General features: G+C 43.4%; 1 protein-coding gene across 8 annotated transcripts in view; it reads left to right on the top strand.

Moving 5' to 3' along the window:
* Positions 1-911: 911 nt before the first annotated feature.
* CAST (calpastatin) overlaps positions 912-20,732 on the top strand; it is a 119,857-nt gene continuing 100,036 nt past the window's right edge. For 2 of the 8 annotated variants that reach the window (XM_080682330.1, XM_080682329.1), the window contains exons 1-2: positions 912-1,509; positions 18,424-18,486. In XM_080682330.1, the coding sequence (XP_080538456.1) occupies positions 1,435-1,509; positions 18,424-18,486 (138 nt within the window). In that variant the 5' untranslated portion in view covers positions 912-1,434. Of the gene's footprint in view, positions 1,510-2,015; positions 2,184-18,423; positions 18,487-20,732 lie in introns of those variants that run through there. The other 6 variants (XM_080682326.1, XM_080682322.1, XM_080682331.1 and 3 more) reach the window with 4 other exon arrangements.

Here is a 20,732-nt window from a genome sequence, read left to right as displayed (position 1 = left end):
AGGTGGGGCTGCCTCTCACCTCACCCCTACAGTTTTACTGCTCACTTAAATTACTGCCTTCGTTTGGTCACAATCAGAAAAGCATTTTTTTCAGGCTTATGACACTTTCCCCAACTATGCATGTAACTGATGCCATCAATCACTTTTTCTTGAAATGACAATCATAGACCCCATATCCAAGTTGTTTCTTTTTTTATGTACAAATTCCTTTTATGTATAAATTCCAACACTGTAGCTTGCTTGTTGGAAATGCTACATACCTAGACAGTAAGGAGAACACCTTAAGAGGAAATGCATTTAAATCATCCCTCCGTCCTCCCCCAATTAAGAATGAGGCTAGCCAGTCTCTTGAGTAAAGGGGAATCAGAATCCCTAAAAATGAGAAAAAGCAAGAAGTCCATGCTGCCCAAATCCCTATAGCCTGACAAATCTTTCCCAATAATCTGGCCTCTCTCTCTTCAACCTGCCTAAAACACAACGCTGTGGTGACCCTGAGGCACAAAGTGTCAATGCCATTAAAGGGCAACAGGTTTTATGGTCGGGTCTGATCACAAACAGGCAGCAACCGCAGGCTGACAGTCTCTGCGGACGAGCGTTTTCTAGTCGGGCTTATAACATTTCACTTCCACCCCCAAACCAGGAAGTGCTGTGTAAGATGAGCCAAAGACAAAAGCAATCAGCCTCAGAAAGAAAACCCGCCAGGCTCCGGAAAGGCTTTAAGGGTTTCAACTTGGGACTGTTGTTCTATTTGGATCGGGACTTGGCAGCTTCCTCCCAAAAAACCTTACTACATTTTCCAAATTGCAACACCACTCCCCCACTGAAAAAAAACACAAAAAAACAAAAACAAAAAAAACCCCCCAAAAAACTAAATGACAGAAAACATATGCAGGCGCTCGCGCACGCACATTCACAAACAGACCGATTTGTTTTTGTGATCCGCTTTCCCATCCGGACGGTCCCGGACCAGATTTGGGTTGGTAAATTCTAGCTAAGTCAGGGCAGACTGCAGAAAAGGTGTCTATTTCTCGAGATTCTAAGGGAGAAGAGTCCAGAAGTAGACGGCCACACCCGGGTCCCCGCTCTCCCATGGCACAACTGCACAAGTCTGCCCAAGTCTAAGAAGGAACCTCGGACCTCCTGCCCTCCTCTCTGTGACCCGCAGGGAACCGGGCAGGCCAGGGGGTGCGGGGGCGAGGGTCACTGAGTGAAGACGGGACCGATAGTGTTAAGTTTCAGGCCCGGACCGCTACAACCCGCAGCGGGCAGGAAGGGGAGGGCCCAGCGGGGCTTGGGGCAGCCCCTGCACGGGCTCGGGGCTGGGTCGGAAAAGCCGCCTCACGGGCGCGCCCGCCGGCCCCTCCCCGCCCCAGGCAGCCTCCCTTCCAGTCTCCGCTGCGCCCTCCCGGAGGCAGCGCTCGTTGCCGCCTCGCCATGTCCCAGTCGGGCCAGAAGCCCGCCGCCTCCCCGCGGCCCCGGCGCGCTGCAGCGGCCCGCCGCACCCAGGAGGTGAGTGGCGCTCCCGTCCGAGCCGCAGGGCCGTGCACTGGGAGGACCCCAGCCCAGAAGCCGCGGGCCGCCTCCACTGGGCGTAGCCTGCCTGGCTTGCCACCCCGTGCGCCGCCTCCCGTTCTGGGAAGGACTCTGTGCCCGCCGCGGGCAGGGCAGGTGGCGGGAGGTGGCCAGGGATTCCCGGGCCTGGGCTAAGTGCGCTGGGCGTGGCGCGACCGGATCGGGGGTGTCCCACGTCGGGAAAAGTTGGGTGGTGAGACGCGAGTGAAATGATATGAGGATGAAAGGGACCAACGTTCATTCGGGACCCCCCCCTCCGCCCCAGGGTGGGTGGGGTCGTTCAACTGCACAGCTGGCTCGGGTCTTCCGCGTAAAGACTGGGCTGCAGGGCGTGGCTGCCGGGAGGAATAACACCTCTGCCTACCAGCCCGGAGCCAGATGGGGGCGGGGCCAGCCCGTTTGGGGCGGGGCCTGTGTCAGGCCCAGCCCAGGTGCCCGCCCCCCTGGCAGCTGCGGGACTCGCTGAGTTCTGTGCCAGCCCGGCCCTGGGCAGGTGGAGTGGAGCCCAGCGCCTTCAGCACCGCACCCCGAGTTCTCGCTGGGTCCTGCGTCGTGTTGCTCAGAGCAAACCGGTTATCACCATGGCATTCGCAAGCTGGTGGTACAAGACGGTAAATAGAAGCGAACGCCCCTGGGCAGGACCGGGAAGGGACGGGATTGTGTTCGCTTTGCCTTTCTGGGCGTGCGGACGAGGTATTGTCCGGGTTTGGCGGGGAAGGGGTGGAGGCCGGGTGAGACCTCCTCTCATATCTTCAGGCTAGGCTCCGGGAGAGGCCCAGACTCACCCTGCAGTGGTATGTGGGAGCGCGCCCGGACGTGCAAGTCTGTGTGAGCAGATGCACCGGCCTCAGCTCATGCTCAGAAGTTGAATGAAACAGGAATTTTTGCTGGAGGAATTCCGCCCCAGGACGGGGATTCCTGGATGAACTCGGACTCAGCTCTTGAGAACTAATATCTAGTGTTTGTTTTTAACCCATGAGCAAAGCTTAAAACTGAGGCATGTTGTTGGCCGTGCATTCTCCAAAGCAAAGGAGAGGCAGCTGGGATGGAGGCGTGGAGAAAACCCCAAACTCCAAGGAGCAGAAGCAACTGAGTGTGGTTAAGACGCTTGTGGGGAAGGTGGGAGGTAGCGCTGCTCTGTACTTTATTACTTTGGATGAGGGACAAAGATGTTCCATTTGTTTAGTGTTTTGAATGCCAGGCCAACCGATTAGGTGTGATATCCAGTCAAGCTGGCATTTTTGTAATGTGTAGGAACTAGGAGGCGATTTAACATTAGATTACATTAGTTATGTATACCAGTCTCTACCAGCATGCAATATTGTGTTTTTTTTTAAAAAAAGGCAATGGTGTTGTAATCAGACCCTGTTTAGAAAGCAATCTTGTGTTGGAATTAGTAAACCGTCTCTTACTAGCCAGTGACCATATACTGAACATCTATGTGTCAGGCAAAGTGCTAGCTTCCAGGTACACAGTGGAAAACAGGACAGGGTTCTTGTTCTCAATGGGCAATGAGTCAACTTTTTTGAACCTGTTTCCATATCTATAAAATGGGGGTGATAACAGGCACCACATAAGGGACTTGTTAGATTCATGAATCAAAGTACCATGGCTATATACTTTTAATACTGGGAATTCCAGTTTCCCTTGAGATATTTCTTCATGACTGTTTCCCATTATGTATTCTGGGCTTTTAAAAGTTTGCTTTGAGTCATTATTGTCCTGAGGTTATCAAAATGAAGTCTGCAAATATGGATGTCAGTGGTTCAGAGCTGATATCAGAATCCTTCCAAACTGGTGATTCTCTAAAGGAAATTATGGGGGAACATTTGGAGGAAAGTAGTTTAAATCTATGCTTTTAATTCTTACTTTTAAGAATAGGGTGACATTTTTGTTAAAACCTCTATTAGAATCCAATTTTGGAACTATAGTATTATAGAAATTGTTTGCTAGTAGGAAGGTCCTAAAGTCAGTAATATGCCTGTGGCCAAACTTGGACTTTTCCTAAACCAGCGCTGTCCAGTAGAAATATAGTGAGCCACATATGTCATTTTAAATTTTCCAGTAGCCACATAAACAAAAGAAACAGATAAAGTTAATAACATATTTTATTTAGCTCACTATATCTCAAACACTATTTTAACATGTAATCACTGTATAAATCATTTATTTTATATCTTCTTTTTCATATTAATTCTTCAAAATCCAGTTCACACTTGCCACATTTCAAGTGCTCAGTAGGCATGAGTGACTAATGGCTAAAAAGGTGGACAGTACAGCTTAGGCTCCTAACCAGTTATGGTGATTGTGAGGGGGTGATCAAAGACCATTTAAGAATTAAATGCAAGTTAAGGGCCATTTTTCCACAAAAGAATATATACTTATACACCAAAAAACCCACCAATAAATCCCCTAAAGGTCCATGGAGCCAATTTATAACATATATACATATATGATATGTATGCATGTTTGTATATATCATAATATATACTTATATATGTATAATATATTGATATATAATAGCATGGCTTTTGGTAAGTCTTATAGCAAATATCTTTAGTGGGATTCTTTAAATATTGAAAAAAATTGTGACTGGCCTAACTTTAAAAATTTAGGCAAATATAATTAATTAAAAGACATGTCTGTGATGTGTTTGTTTAAAGGAATGCCACATTCCCTTAAACATTGCAGTGTATATTTTCACATTGAATAACATCAATATCATTGATCTTCTGAAGAATTATGTATAAAGTTAGAGTTGAAGAACATCTGATGAGCATCATAATGATGAAGAGTAAATTTGGTTTACACCAGTAATTACATTCCTGAGTCCTAAGTTGACTTGATTAGTCCATGTTAATTAAAGGTGTTCCTTAGCCTAATTAGACCCGTGGGCCCCGTGGCAGCATGATCAAGGAGCCCAGTCATTTGGGAGGCCCATCCTTGCAGCCAGCCTGGGAAGAGTGTCTGTCACAAGCCTTCCATGGCTGGACAGACCACTTGGCTGCAGTGATGCTTAGGAGTAGGAATGCAAATTATAGTGTCTGCAAAAAGGGCACAGTCTTTAGGTGAAGAGAGAATGAAGGTCAGACACTTTAATCTTTAGTTTGGCAATTTATGAGTTACTTTGCTTCCCATTGCAGATAAGACTTTTAAACTAAGAGTGCTATCTCATGATAGTGTTCTTTAATCAGTTTTGACACTTCCCAAAAAGTTAATTATATTCTACAAGTGCTTTTTAAAGAATGATATAGCTTGCTGGGGGTGTAAAAGTGGGTGGTCATTTGAGATTCTTAGGTGAATGAGTAGATAATTCTGAGTAGGTTGTTTCAGTGGAATACAAGACTTCTCTAAGCAGCACATTTCTATTCTATCTTTTCCTTGAGGTTTTTTATTTTTGTTTTTAATTGTGGTAAAATACACATAACATAGAATTTACAATTTTAGCCATTTTTAAGTGTAAAGTTCAGTGAAATGAAGTATATTCATAGTCTTATGAAGCCATCACCACCATCTATCTCCAGAACTCTTACCTTGAAAATATTGAGACTCTATACCCATTAAACAATACATCCCAATTTGTTTTACAAACATGAATTCAAATATATAGAATTGTATTTAGTATCTATGTTCTTTACCATTTTCCTTTTTTTATTTTATTGTAAGGACATTTAAGATGGTATTCATATATATGACATTTTGTTTATTCATTCATCTGAGAATGAACACGTAGGTTGCTTCCATTTTAGCCATTTTTAAAGGAACCACCTTACTGTTTTTCAAAGTGGTTGTACTATTTTACATTCCTACCACCAGTACACAGAGGGTCCAACTTCTTCACATGCTCACCAATACTTGGCCCACTGCCTTCTGACTTGTAAGGTTTGCAATCTTATTGAATATGCCTTGTATGTGACAGTCAATTTTTTCTTGCTGCTTTCAATATTGTCTTTGTCTTTCAACAGTTTGATTGTAATGTGGATTTATTTGAGTTCATCCTAATTGAAGTTTGTTGAGTTTCTTGTTTATATTCATATCTTTCATCAAATATGGGAAGTTTTAGGCCATTATTCTTTAATCTACTGCCTCTTTTTCTCTGCTCTCCTTCTGAGACTCCTACCAAAGATCCATTAAGTTCTGTTCACTTTTCTTTAATCATTTTTCTTTCTGTACCTCAGATTCAATAATTTCAATTGTCCTATCTATAGGCTATTATTATATTTCTTCTGACTCCTCAAATCTTCCTTTGAAAATTCCTCTAGTGAATTTTTCATTTTAGTTATTGTATTTCTTTGCTCTAGAATTCCTTTTTACTTTATTTTTATCTGTCTTTTTACTGATGTTGCTTTTTTTAATATACCTTTTTTTTTTTTTTACTTTCTCTACTCACTGATTTTTTAAACGTAAATATACCTCTTACATTAGCATTCTCAATGCGTTTGGGGTTTTTTAATTAAAGTAAAATGGGCGAGTAGGGAAATACATAGTATTGAGATAAGAGGACTCCAAATTTTTCAAAAATTTTTATCACAGAAGAAGAGAAAATAACATAATGAATTCCTCATGTGCCAATCACCTGACTTCAATAATTATCAACATTGTAACATTATGCCAATCTTGCTTTATCTATCCAGCTTCCAGCCTCACCAACACACACACACACACACACACCCTTCCAAAGTATTTTAAAGTGTGGGAATCAGTATAGGTTGTTTGGAAAATGAATTCTCTTTACCCTGTGTACTTCATTTTCTTAGATATAATATGGAAATGTGAGATTAATATAATACACAGTCATGATATAGACAAAGTCATAAACATAAACTTATCAGATGAACCTAGTTTCTTTGTTCTTATAAAAAGCAAAAAATAAAATCTCTGTTCTAATATTTATAGACTTAAACTTTTGCTTGCATCTCATATTCATTTTACTGCCTCATAATTCGCCACAATCAGATTAGTGCCAGAGAAAAAGAAGGGAGTGGAATAGCTTTTATTGTAGTATTCTTAAAATGAGCCAGGCAATGGGCCAGGTTTCTCATTAATTCAGCCAATTTCATAAATATCCCATAAATATCCCTGGGGGTAGGTACCATTAGCTCCATTTTACAAAGGAAAACACGCACGCGCGCGCGCACACACACACACACACACACACACACACACGAAGGTTAAATTATTTGCCCAAGGTCACATAGCCTTTACTTCCATACTTTTTCTGTCCTATTAGAGTTTGTCAGGGAATGGAATGCAGGGAATTGGTTACACAGGTTATAGAAGAGGCTGGGAAGCCAACTGGGGTGGGTGAGGCAACCCAGAGATTAGAAATTGCAGGAAACTGCTACAATTCCTAGGCTGGAAAGACAAAGGGAAGAGCTGGATCACCCTGCAGAAGCTGGAACCACCATTGGCTTGTCCTTCAGGAGACCCTGCTGCAGAGGCTGCCAGAGGCAGAGAGGAGGGGAAATACTGCCCACCCACCACCTCCAGTCCCTTGCTGGTGCCTCCCACTGGCCAAACCCAGCCTGAGGCCATCCATCTTGGGAGCCAGCAAACATCCCTGCTACACCAACAGGGCAGGCTCAGGGCGGCCCAGAACTGCACTAGGGAGACTGTGTTAAAGCAAAACCAGCGTTACATCTTGGTCCTCCTTGTTTGCTGAGCAATCCTGTTTTAGCAAGCGAAATATACAGAAGAATGGATTCGAAGGGATTTGGCAGGAAATATCAAATTTGCACAGTGTCTTCAATATGTATATATATATATTAGCTTTTTGTTCTTTCATCTAGTTTGTGGACCTGAAAAGAGCAAAAGTGCTTCACAGGGAACATTTAGCGATTTGTGGAAAGAGGTTTGTGGAAAGTATTCATTCAATCAAGATTTAGTTGTCATACCCCCACCATGGGAAAAAAAAGAATAGAATTTACCATGTGGTTAGGAAGGCAAAATATACATTTATGAAGTAATCAGTGAGCAAGAGAGTCTACAATAAAGTGCTAATTAGTTTGCTTTACTAAGAAAATAGAGACTTATGTGCCGACATGAAGATATGATGTGCCATGCATAGGGCAAGGCTCAGAGTTAGTCAGGAAGCGCTGGTGTGAACACAGGCCCTGAGCCACCAGCGCTCACCCAGGAGGCCCAGAGCTGCCCCAGCCTGCCTGACCAGGACAAGCCCCCATAGAGGCTGACTCAGTGGGTGATTTGAGGAGCAGAAACCTCCACTTCCAGTCATGGTGCCACAAATCTCCCTGCAAAACCAGTGGTTTCCAATCCTAGCTGCATATTAGGAATTTTAGAAACTATATTCATGTCCAGGCCCCACCCTGAGCAAACTAGCTCCAAGTCCCAGGCTCCGGTGTGAGTGTTTCCAAATGTGCCCCAGGTCCTTGGGCCCTCTCTGAGGGTGGGACCCCCTGCTGACTGAAGGCTTTCTGACCTTAGGAGGCCCTGAGACAAGCCTTCCTCAGTAGGTGCAGTGGTGGTGCAGCGAGAGCTGAGCTCTGTGCACTGGGAAGTCCAGAGGGCACCAAGATAACATTTTATTGCTTCACGGTTTTGGTACAGTGGGCGCTGGACATGCAAATACTGATCTCTGTGGCCTTGTCTCCAAGTTGAAGACGGAAAATTTTCAAATAACTTTTATGGTTTTTTTAAAACAACTTAAAAAATATAATTTACAAACCATAAATTCACCCATTAAAAAACATACAATTTAATATTTTTTAATGTACTCATAGGGTGGTACAACCATCGCCTCAATTTAATTTAATTTTATTTTTAATATTTTATTGATTTTTTTACAGAGAGGAAGGGAGAGGAGAGGGATAGAGAGCTAGAAACATCGATGAGAGAGAAACATCGATCAGCTGCCTCCTGCACACCTCCTTCTGGGGATGTGCCCGCAACCCAGGTACATGCCCTTGACCCGAATCGAACCTGGGACCTTTCAGTCTGCAGGCCGACGCTCTCTCCACTGAGCCAAACCGGTCAGGGCTCAATTTAACTTTAGAATGTTTTTGTCACCCCCTAAAAGAAACTGTATCTTTATTTATTTTTTTAGTAAAGCAAAGACATTTCAGTGTTGGGTGCTCTTTCACAGCTGGCCTTGGACTTGGAAAAGCTCATTTGTTTCTGCCTTCTCCCCTCGTTCACATGTGTAGAAGTTTGTTGATTGTGTCTTATTCTGTGCAAGGTATGCCCTTGTCTGTGTCTGTGTCATGGTGCATCTGGGTAACAATAGGGAGGGTGCCCAAATGCTGGAAGGTCCTCAACTGGGTGGGAGCAGGGGCTCCAGTCTTACTGCTCCTGGCTCTCGTTATTTCCTGACAGGTTCAGGGTTTGGTTTGCTAGGGTAGAAGATTTTAGCATATAACTGCTGTCTCCTAGAATGAGGACAAAGGCAACTGTACTTCCCAAATACGTGGTGATGTCAGGGGCTGGAAATCGTTTGGAAAATTATTCCTTTTTGAGGGAGGAAAGGAAAGCCCTTCATTTGATTTGTTTCCCTGCGTCTGAGCTCCTGTCTTCGGGGGCCTGGCCTTCCCAGTGAAATGTTCCTTGCTTTAGGGCTGGCCTCCTGCTCTCCCTTTCTTTGGCCTCACCTCCAGCTGCTTCTACAGGATGAATGTACAAGTATTGTGTGTCTGACTGATTTTATAAAACAAACTAGTCTTACAAAAGAAGTGTTTTGTTTTGCCTTTTTTTTTTTTTGGAGGTGATTTTCATTTCAGAGCATTGGATTGAGATTGTTTTTTGTTAATCCTCACCTGAGGATATTTTTTCCATTGAATTTTAGAGAGAGTGGAAGGTGAAAGGTTTGGGGTTGGACCAGGGTCACACAGAATGGACTCAAGCCTCAGTGTAATCAAAATGATATTTATTCATGGCACCTGGGTGCACGTGGACTGATTTCGAGAAAGAAACCAGTGGCAAATGGGGAGGGAGCAGGCTTTTTATGTGCTCAGGGAGAGCTGCAGATGGGCCTTCGGCTTGACACACGTATCAGGACCGTGACCCGGTCGTAGTTTTACAGTCTTGCCCTTTTGTCCTTCTGCTGGTGCCAGACGTCCTTCCTCCGGGGGGCTGTGCAAGAATTATGGTCTTCAGGAATTTCTGTAAAATAACCACTCAAGGGGAGCATGTTTGTGCAAGGCTGAGGCTCGCAGAAGGAGCTTTCTTTTGTTAGCCCCTGCTGCGTTAGCTCTGTTCCTTGATTAACCCTTTCAGAAGGGAGGGGAAGCAACAGAGAGAAACATCGAGGTGAGAGAGACACATCGATTGGTTGCCTCCCGCATGCAGCCCAACCGGCAACTGAGGTACATGCTCTTGACCTGAATTGAACCCGTGATCCTACGGTCTGGGGACCTATGCTCTAACCACTTAGCAACACAGCTAGGGCTGGATTGAGACTTTCTGGATGTGAATCTCAAGATCTCAGCTAGCTTTTAACTAGATGCAGCGTAACCCAGCCTCTGGCCATAGACTGTAAACCTGACATGTGGTGTGACCAGGGAAGACCTCACCTTTCAGATCCTCTACTTTTCCCCCATTTTATTTATTTATTTATTTATTTTAATACTTTATTGTTGGAAATTTTACATATGTCTCCTCTTTCTCTCATTGACCTTTCCCTGCCTGCTCCCACCTCCCAGTACATGCCCCCACCCCCCTATTGTCTGTGCCCATTGGTTATGCTCATATGCGTGGATACAAGTCCTTTGGTTGATCTCTTACCACCCCTCCTCCTCCCTCTCCTGCCTTCCCTCTGAGATTTGATGGTCTATTTGATGCTTCTGTGTCTCTGGATCTATTTTTGTTCATCAGTTTATGTTGTTCATTATATTCCACACATGAGTGAGATCATGTGATATTTATCTTTCTCTGACTGGCTATTTTGCTTAGCATAATGCTCTCAGGTCCATCCATGCTGTTGCAAATGGTAAGACTTCTTTCTTTTTACAGCAGCATAGTATTCCATTGTGCAGATGTACCACAGTTTTTTAATCCACTCATCTGCTGTTGGGCACTTAGGTTGTTTCCAAATCCTAGCTATGGTGAATTGTGCTGCTATAAACATAGGGGTGCATATATCCTTTCTGATTGGTGTTTCTGGTTTCTTGGGATATATTCTTAGAAGTGGGATTACTGGGTCAAATGGGAGCTCCATTTTTAATTTTTTGAGGAAACTTCATACTATTTTCCACAGTGGGTGCACCAGTCTGCATTCCCACCAGCAGTGCACAAGGGTTCCTTTTTCTCCGCATCCTCGCCAGCACTTGCCGTTTGTTGATTTGTGGATGATAGCCATTCTGATAGGTGTGAGATGGTACCTCATTGTAGTTTTGATTTGCATCTCTTGGATGATTAGTGACTTTGAGCATGTTTTCATATGTCTCTTGGCCTTCTAAATGTCGACTTTCAAAAAATGTCTATTTAGGTCCTTTGCCCATTGTTTGATTGGATTGTTTATCTTCCTTTTGTTAAGTTGTATAAGTTCCCTCTAAATTTTGGAAATTAAACCCTTACCGGAGATAACATTGGCAAATACGTTCTCCCATGCAGTGGGTTTTCTTGTTTTGTTGATGGTTTCTTTTGCTGTGCAGAAGCTTTTTATTTTGATGTAGTTGCATTTGTTTATTTTCTCCTTAGTTTCCATTGTCCTAGGATCTGTATTGGTAAAGATATTGCTACGACATATGTCTGATATTTTGCTGCCTATGGACTCTTCAGAGATTTTTATGATTTCCCATCTTACGTTTAAGTGCTTTATCCATTTTGAGTTTATTTTTGTGTATGGTATAAGTTTCATTTTTTTGCATGTATCTGACCAAATTTCCCAGCACCACTTATTAAAGAGACTGTTTTGACTCCATTGAATGCTCTAGCCTCCTCTGTCAAATATTAATTGACTATAATGGCTTGGGTTGATTTCTGGGTTCTCTGTTCCCTTCGATTGGTCTATATGTTTGTTCTTGTGCCAGTACCAGGCAGATTTGAGAACTGAAGGGTTTTGTTTTGCCTTTTTTTTTGGTGGTGATTTTCATTTCAGAGCATTGGACTGAACAGTGGCTTTGTAATATAGCGTGATGTCTGCTATTGTAATCCCTTCAACTTTGTTCTTCTTTCTCAGAATTGCTATGGCTATTCAGGGTCTTTTTTTATTCCATATAAATTTTTAAAGAGTTTGTTCTAGCTCTGTGAAATATTCCCTTGGTATTTTAATGGGATTGGATTGAATCTATAGATTGCTTTGGGCAGTATAGACATTTTAATGATGTTGATTCTACCAATCCATGAACACGGTATATTCTTCCACTTGTTTATATCTTCCTCTATCTCTTTTTTCAATGTTCTGTAGTTTTCTGCATACAGGTCTTTTACCTCCTTAACATTAAAAAGATCACACACCATGACCAAGTGGGATTTCTTCCGGGGATGCAAGGATGGTACAATATCTGCAAATCAGTAAATGTGATACTTCACATAAACAAATTGAAAGACAAAAACCACATGATCATATCAATTGATGCAGAAAAAGCATTTGACAAAATTCAACACCCTTTTTTGATAAAAAAGTCTCAGCAAAGTGAGAATAAAGGAACCATACCTTAACATAATAAAAGCCTTTAAGACAAACCTATAGCCTACCTAATACTCAATAGGCAAATACTAAAACCATTTCCCCTAAGAACAGAACAAGACAACCATGCCCACTTTCACTGTTCCTATTCTACATAGTATTGGAAGTGCTAGCCATAGCAATCAGACAAGAAAAAGAAATAAAAGCTATCCAAAGTTGAAAAGAAGAAATAAAATGGTCATTATTTATAGATAACATGATATTGTACATAGAAAACCCTAAAGACTCCATAAAAAGACTACTGGATTTAATAAATGAATTTGGCAATGTAGCATGATACAAAATTAACACTCAGAAATCTTTGGCATTTTTATACACCAATAATGAGCTCACAGAAAGAAAAACTAAAAAAAATAATCCCATTTACCATTGCAACAAAAAAAATTAAGATACCTAAGAATAAACAGATCCTCTATTCTTTTTAGTAGATGCTTAGCACATGTTAGTTTCTTTTTCCTCAGGGAAAACTGCTTGGATTTATCGGGTTTGTGGTTCGATTCTCTTCCCTGACCTCTCTCTCCTTCCCTTTTAATGCTCATCACCTCTCCCCATCTCACCAGCCTCACGTAGTAGCAGCAAAGTTCTCTCTCTTGGTTCTTAGAAAGTCTTCCTGCAGATTCCTAAACTGTATAAAATTTGACATATTTCCTAAATATTTCATTTCACCATCTCAATTATGTCAAAAGTGCTCAATTATTCTGTGAATTAAAACATTAGGCACTTTGACACTCTCTCAGTAAAAAGATATAATTGATTTTATGTCATTAATTGAATGCTGAGTGTTGAATGAGCCCCAGAAAAGGGTCAGGGCAATGGTTCATTCAGAAAGTTGCTATGTACTGGAAATTGAATGGCATTAATAATACTTGTTAATCTCTTAAAGTGATGATGGTGGAGTAATATGGGAAAAGTCCTCAATTTAAGGAGAGGCATGGTGAAATATATATCTATAATATATGATAGATACATAGATACATAGATACATAGCTCTGTGCTAATAGTTGTTGAATCTAAGTGGTGGGAATATTGGCATTTAGTGTATTCTTTCAACCTTTTGTATGTTACCAAAATCTATATATATAAAAGGCTAATGTGCTAAGTCCCTCCGACCGTCCGACTGGTCACTATAACATGCACTGACCACCTGGGGGCAGATGCTCAATGCTGATGTGACGCGCACTGGCCATTTACAAAGAAACGTCACTGCAGACCTGGCGCCAACAAAGTAACATTTAGCTCTTCCCAAGTAGGACACAGGCCCCCACCACCACCCCAGAGCAACACCCCACCAAATCGCAGCCAATGCTGCTGAGACCCCATGGCGCAAAATGTGGCCCACAGCCCAGCCCATCCTGGAAACAGTTGCTGTGGGCTCCAGGCAATGGCATCACATAGCAATGCATGGCTTCCTCTCCCTAGTGACTAGCCTCCTTGGAGTTTCTTCAGCCCAGGAACATGACTTGCTTTATAGCCAGGTGCAAACATTTTACAGTTTAACCAAATGTCTGTGAGGCATTTTCCCATGCCTCATCTTATTTGATCCTCACAGAAGTCCTGGAGTAGGTAGATAGGAGACTCAGTATAATCCTATTTTCTTTTCATTAGCCGGAAAATGGAGATTTAGGAAGTTTAGAAACTTGACCTGACTGAAAAGTAGTAAGAAATGGTGGACCTTGAAAATGACTTCAGGTTTTCTCACTGCACAGAATATAGTCAAACACTGCTGCAGTTAAATATTTTACCCTTTGTTCTTTCTACATGATCTATAATAATAATCTGCTTCATGTTGATATTTATTGCTGTGTTGCTGACAATTATCTGAAAGAGAAGTTGGAGTGCTTCACTGGGCTGGAAAAAGTTTAGCTAAATCAGAAAACAAGTCTAATTAAGCAAGTTTATTCTCTACTAGTGGCCTGGTGCATGAAATTTGTGCACAGGGGGCGGGGAGGGGAGTGTACCTCAGCCTGGCCTACACCCTCTCCAATCTGGGACCCCTTGGGGGATGTCCAACTACCAGCAGTCGGACATCCCTCTTGCAATCCGGGACTACTGGCTCCTAACCGCTCACCTGCCTGCCTGCCTGATTGCCCCTAACCACTCTGCATGCCGGCCTGCTTGCCCCCAACTTCCCCCCTGCCAGCCTGCTCACCCCCAACTGCCCCCCCCACCAGCCTGATCATCCCCACTGCCCCCTGCCAGTCTGCTCGCCCCCAACTGCCCCCCCTACTGGCCTGTTCGTCCCCTCCTGCCCTCCCCCAACTGCCCCCCCACCAGCCTGCTCGCCCCCAACTGGCCCCCCCTGCTGGCCTGGTCACCCCCAACTGCCCCCCCCTACCGGCCTGATCACCCACAACTGCCCACCCCTCTTGGCCCCTAACCACCTCTACCTCGGCCCTGCCACCATGGCTTTGTCCAGAAGAACGTCCGGAAGGTCTCCTGGAAGGTCTCCCAGTCTAATTAGCATATTACCCTTTTATTAGTATAGATAGAGGCCTGGTGCACGGGTGGGGGCCGGCTGGTTTGCCTTGAAGGGTGTCCTGGATCAGAGTGGGGGTTCCCTTGGGGGCAGAGCAGCCTTGGCGAGGGGCCTGTGGTGGTTTGCAGGCTAGCCATGCCCCCATTGGGGTGGGAGTCCCCACTGGGGATGGTGCTGGCCTGGGTGAGGGGCTGGGGCAGTTTTCAGGCCAGCCATGCCCCCATGGGGTGAGGGTCCCTGCTAGGGGTGTGTGTGGCTAACCTGGGTGAGGGGCTGAGGGCTGTTTTCAGGCTGGCCATACCCGCTTCAGGGTGGGGGTCCCTGCTGGGGTGTCTGGCCAGCCTCAGTGAGGGGCTGATGGCTGTTTGCAGGCTGGCCATGCTTCCCAGCAGGGACCCTCACCCCATGGGGGCGTGGCCAGCCTGGGTAAGGGGCTGAGGGCCATTTTCAGGCTGGCCATGCTCCCGAGCGGGGACCCTCACCCCTATGGTGGCATGGCCAGCCTGGGTGAGGGGCTGAGGGCCGTTTACAAGCCCCTCCCTTGGCGGCCAGCCCAGGCGACCCAAGCCTCCTGCACACCAAGGCTGGCTCCATGGCCCCTCCTTCAGTGGCCGGCCAGGGCGGGCAGGAAGCGTGGCTTCCTCCATCTCCGATGGCGACCCAAACCTCCTGCTTGCTCTGGCCTGCTCTGTGGCTGCTGCCCACAGGCCTCTCTTTTGGCGGCTGACCCAGGCAGACGGGAAGCTTGGCCTCCTCCATTGCTGGTGGCGACTCAAGCCTCCCGCCCACTCCAGCTGTCTCCATGGCCACTACCATCTTTGTCCCACTAATTTGCATATTCCCTCCTGATTGGCTGTGGGCATCGCAGAGTGATGGTCAATTCCCATATTGATCTTTTATTAATAGGATATATACAAGGCTAAGTTGACTCATGCATGTGCGATACATATAAAGCTCTGGCTGGTTCCAGCCGCACATGTGTGTTTCGATCTGTCATTGTCGATCGTTAATTTGGTTGACACTTCTATTATAGGGAAAGGGCAAATAGTGATTTTAAAATATTTCTTCTGATTAATTTCCTTTCAATGTGCATGAATCCATGCACTGGGCCTCTAGTTTTATAACAAAAAGCCAGGTTAAAAAAGTAGAAAATGGGAAAATACAATACATACAGTTCCTAAAATTTTTGCCACTTGTTTTTGTGATTTTTATTTGTCATTATGCTTTTGAATATTATAAAAAAGCTTCCTATTGAGAGCAAATATTTCTTTTGAAATGACAAAATGCCAATTCTTAAAATCCATAAGTTTTATTTATAAGTTGTCATTATAACAACATTTAAAAATATTTGTTATATATATATATATATATACATATATATATATATATTCCAGACTATTATTTAGAACCATTATTTTGAATAATTTTGAGCATTTCAATGAAAGCATGTAACTGATATTGTTGCTTAATCTGGAGAACTGCAACTTTGAAACAACTTTTTAAAATTTTCTGAAGAAAAATAATCTGAATACCAATAGAGAGAAAAGCTGTACATTTACTGTGGGATAATAAGTCATAACATATATTTGCTACATGAGTAGAAAGCAGATTGAGACCTTGTGGAGAACATGGAACCTTGCACTGACTAGTGCAAACTGCTCTTTATTTGTTTTTTCTTTTTAAATATATTTTATTGATTTTTACAGAGAGGAAAGGAGAGGGGTAGAGAGTTAAAACATCAATGAGAGAGAAACATCCATCAGCTGCCTCCTGCACACCCCCTACTGGGGATGTGCCCGTAACCAAGGTACATGCCCTTGACCGGAACCAAACCTGGGACCCTTCAGTCCTCAGGCCGACGCTATATCCACTGAGCCAAACTGGTTAGGGCTGCCTCTTTATTTGTAAAATGGAATAATAATACCTCCTGGCAAGTAAATGAGACATCCTAGACAGTCTGTTCAGTAAAACAGTGGATACTGTTGTGTTATTACCTATATCTAATCTGACAATGATATGGAATTGGAGATTATAAATGAATGTGATATCATGGCTCTAAATGACCAGTTCTGGGAGGAGACAGACTGAGTAAATCTCTATCACTGCAGATCTGTCCCTCTCAAATTCTGTCTCCAAGTGTCGCAGAATTCTTCCCCCTAGTTTGGTCTTTAGGAATCTTTTGCTCACCAAATATTCTAAAACTTACCAATTCCCACCTTGCTCTGGTGCATATGGGCTTTTAAATGGCGTTTTCCCCCAAGATTTATTAACTACTCAGCACTGGTTGCTCTCAACTGTGGACAAGCAGACTCCTGACTGGGACCCATGCGTAAAACGAGGCCTGTGTAGAGGGCTTCATTCACGGGCCAGTGCAGCCGCTGCCTGCTTTTCTGCGGATCCCACACACAAATTCGTGAGAGCTTGTCCTATGGGGGAGAACTTTCCAGTCATGAAAGTGATTTCTTCATAGTCTTTCATACAAAAATGCCCATGTGTTGGGCATTCCTTGGCCTTTTTTTTTTTTTTTTTTAAATTTTACTAAAATATCTGTTGATATGATTAAAGGGAATAGTATTCTATCTTGCTGTTTGTATAATGACAAACAACAGATTTTAAGTCACAAGACTTGCTTTGTAAAGTTTTCCCATTTGTTAGGTGTCTGTCCTTGTGAAAAACACAGCAATTGACTCTCATTCTTAGTATTTTATCCGCAAAATCATATGAGCCACTTTTATTGTCAAATAAGAATGTATCTGAAAGTGCCTTGTAAATAATAAAGAATGATATAATTATTATTACTATTTCAACTCTTATTAATCTGACTAATTTCAATTACCTACATATCAGGTTATGATTCTGCTCTAGGGAATGTAATAGAATTTTATATTTTGGTTGAACTGAAGATAATTGTGATTGAACCCAATGATGAGCTTTTTTTAAAAAAAATTATTTAGGCTTCCTTTTCCCACTTTTTTGAATATCCCACAATGTGCAAAAAAATGAAATAATTCTTTGTACTCTCTTGTCAGGATTATGCAATGTTCAGTTTTCAAAAAAATCAATAAACTTTATAGCTTATTTTACCGTAGCATCAAAACAAATGAGCCTGTAAGCTACTTGAAGCTTTTATGTACCACATACAAAACTTGCATTCATCCCCAGTGTTCTAGTGAGAAAAATAATTCTGTTTCTGGATATTACAAAGCCATAGTGAGTGGAAGTTGCAGGTGTGGTCTTGCCACTTCAGGGTTTATCTCTCTGAACTGGTGAATGCTTAGAAGAGCCGTAGGGAATTCCAAGAGCCATCGAAGTGATGGCTGACTGGGAAGATCTGGTCCTCCCTCTTGTCCATGCTGACGGAGGCTTAGGTATGGCTTTACCCTCAGCATGACCCTCAGACATCTCATCTCCCTCAGGAACCAGACGTCTCCCACACTGGCAATTTGGCATTTTGTAAGAGATGAGATGCCACCTTAGCATCACCATCAGATCTGTGTCTGGTTAATTACAGACTGACTTTCTATACCCCAAATGCATGTCTGTAGTTTCCCTTGAGTTTTGAAAGCCACCCACATCATTGGGGATAGAATTATCAACATTCCCAGGAGGAAGATTAAAGGGGTCCTTGTTCTTGACAGTCTATATATTTAGCCCTTTGGGATGAAAGTCACTATTATATTATCTTGTATCACCTCCCTCTATTAAACATTATTTATTTATTTTTTTTTTACAGCATGTCTATGAAAAAGACAGTGGATCGCCTTCCAGGTCAGGAGAAAAGAAAGGAGCAGATGAGGTAATTTCCACAATATGGGCTTTCATTTTCTCTTGCTTTTAAATTGTGAATTCTTCATTGAAACAAATAATGCGGTAGCAAAGAGTTCCTACTAGTATATCGGCAAACTTAGTTTTAACTAAATTTAATTCAAGAATATAAATGGAAATCATTAAAAAATAAAATGCTTGCCCTGGCTTGTGTTGCTCATTGGTTTGAGTGTTGGCCCACACACCAAAAGGTCGCGGGTTCGATTCCCAGTCAAGGGCACGTACCTGAGTTACGGGTTCGCTCCTCGCTCTTGATTGTGGTGCGTGCGGGAGGCTACCAGTGGATGTGTCTCTCTCACATTGATGTTTCTCTCTCTCTTTCTCCCTCTCCCTCCCTCCTTCCCTCCCTCCCTTCATTCTCTCTGAAAAGCAGTGGGGGGAAATATCCTCATATGAGACTTAACAATAAAGTAAAATGCTCCTGGAGAAAAAAATTTCTAGAAAAAGAACTAAATTATTTAGGGTATTTTTCCCATAGGAATTGGTGAATCTTAAATGTTCTGTTGTGAACATGGCAGATTGAGAAGGGGAAACCAAATGCTGCAGCAGAAAAGGAAATCTTTTTATTTTATATTTTATTTTATTTTTCAGTTATAGTTTACATTCAATATTATTTTGCATTAGTTTCAGGTGTACAGCATAGTGGTTAGACAATTATATATATTTTACAAAGTGATCCCCCGATATTTCAAGTGCCCGCCTGGCACCATACATAATCAATACAATATCATTGACTATATTCCCTATGCTGTACTTCACATCCCAGTGACTGTTTGGTAACTGCCAATCTGTACTTCTCAATCCTTTCACCTTTTTCACGCAGCCCCCACTCCCCTCCCCTCTGCAACCATCAGTCGGTTCTCTGTATCTGAGTCTGTTTCCATTTTGTTTGTTTATATTGTTCTTTAGATTCTACATGAGGAAATCCTTTTAAAATTGGAGTGCACAGTGAAAGGAGGACAGTGATGGCCTGGATTAACCAGTCATTCAAGTTCCTAAACAAAAGGAAGAGAGAAAGAGCTATTTTTATTTGGAGTGATTCTGTGGAAATGCTAAAACCAAACCTCCCCACTTTGAGTTGGGTTTTCTGTGAGCCTGTGAGTTTCTCCTTTCAGTGAACGATGCACCATTGTGTGCACCGGCAACACTGGCCTGCTTCTCCAGGGGAAGGTCATGTGAAAGTGCTGTCCTTCAAAAGCGACTGGACTTGCCTTCCTTTTGCTGCTTTTTACCTTTTAAATCTCAATAGGTAGACTCATCTTCATTCAATAGAGATTGTTTCATTCCAACTTGCTAAATAGCTCCTGAAGACGATGTGCAAAGTTAGAACAGCATGAAGTGATCTTTTTATTTTTCTCTATTTTATCAACATGTTTATAGAAAGTTCACCCCGCTTTCTGTTTATTTTCTGCACTTTTGAAATACTCAATATATTCCATATGTCTGGAGGACATAATGGCTAGAACCAGCCAGGAATTATATGCACTAAGGTTTACTCCTTTGCTTTCTACTACCCATCCTATCTAACAAAAGAGAAATATGCAAATTGACCATGCCTCTGCTACACTCACAAGCCACGCCCACCAGGCAATCAGGAGTGAGTATGCAAATTAACCCAACAAATATGGCAGTGGCCATGGATCTGGAGCAAGCAGGAGGCTTGGGTTGCCCCTGGCAATGGAGGAAGCCAGGCTTCCTGCCTGCCCTGGCCTGCCCTGGCCTCCGCTCAAGGCTACAAAGTTTCAATTATGGAAGATAAATAAATCCCAGATACCAGGGCCTCTGCTTGGGTCACTGGGGGTCGTGGCTGGCCTGCAAACCACCACAGGCCCCTCGCCCAGGCTGCCCCACATCCCAAGGGAACCCCCACCCTGATCCGGGACACCCTTCAGGGCAAACCAGCCGGCCCCCACCCGTGCACCAGGCCTCTATCCTATCTAATAAAAGAGTAATATGCAATTGACCATCACTCCAACACACAAGATGGCTGCCCCCATGTGGTCAAAGATGGCTGTCCCCATGTAGATACAAGATGGCCACCACAAGATGGCCAGCAGGGGAGGGCAGTTGGGAGGGACCAGGCCTGCAAGGGAGGGCAGTTGTGGGCGATCAGGCCAGCAGGGGAGGGCAGTTGGGAGGGACCAGGCCTGCAAGGGAGGGCAGTTGGGGATGATCAAGCCTGCAGGGGAGGGCAGTTAGGGGTGACCAGGCCTTCAG

The sequence above is a fragment of the Plecotus auritus genome (assembly GCF_963455305.1).
Source record: "Plecotus auritus genome assembly, chromosome: 7".
Classification (NCBI taxonomy): Eukaryota; Metazoa; Chordata; class Mammalia; order Chiroptera; family Vespertilionidae; genus Plecotus; species Plecotus auritus.
Note: the sequence above shows the minus strand (reverse complement) of the source record. Positions and strands in the feature narration are given on the sequence as shown.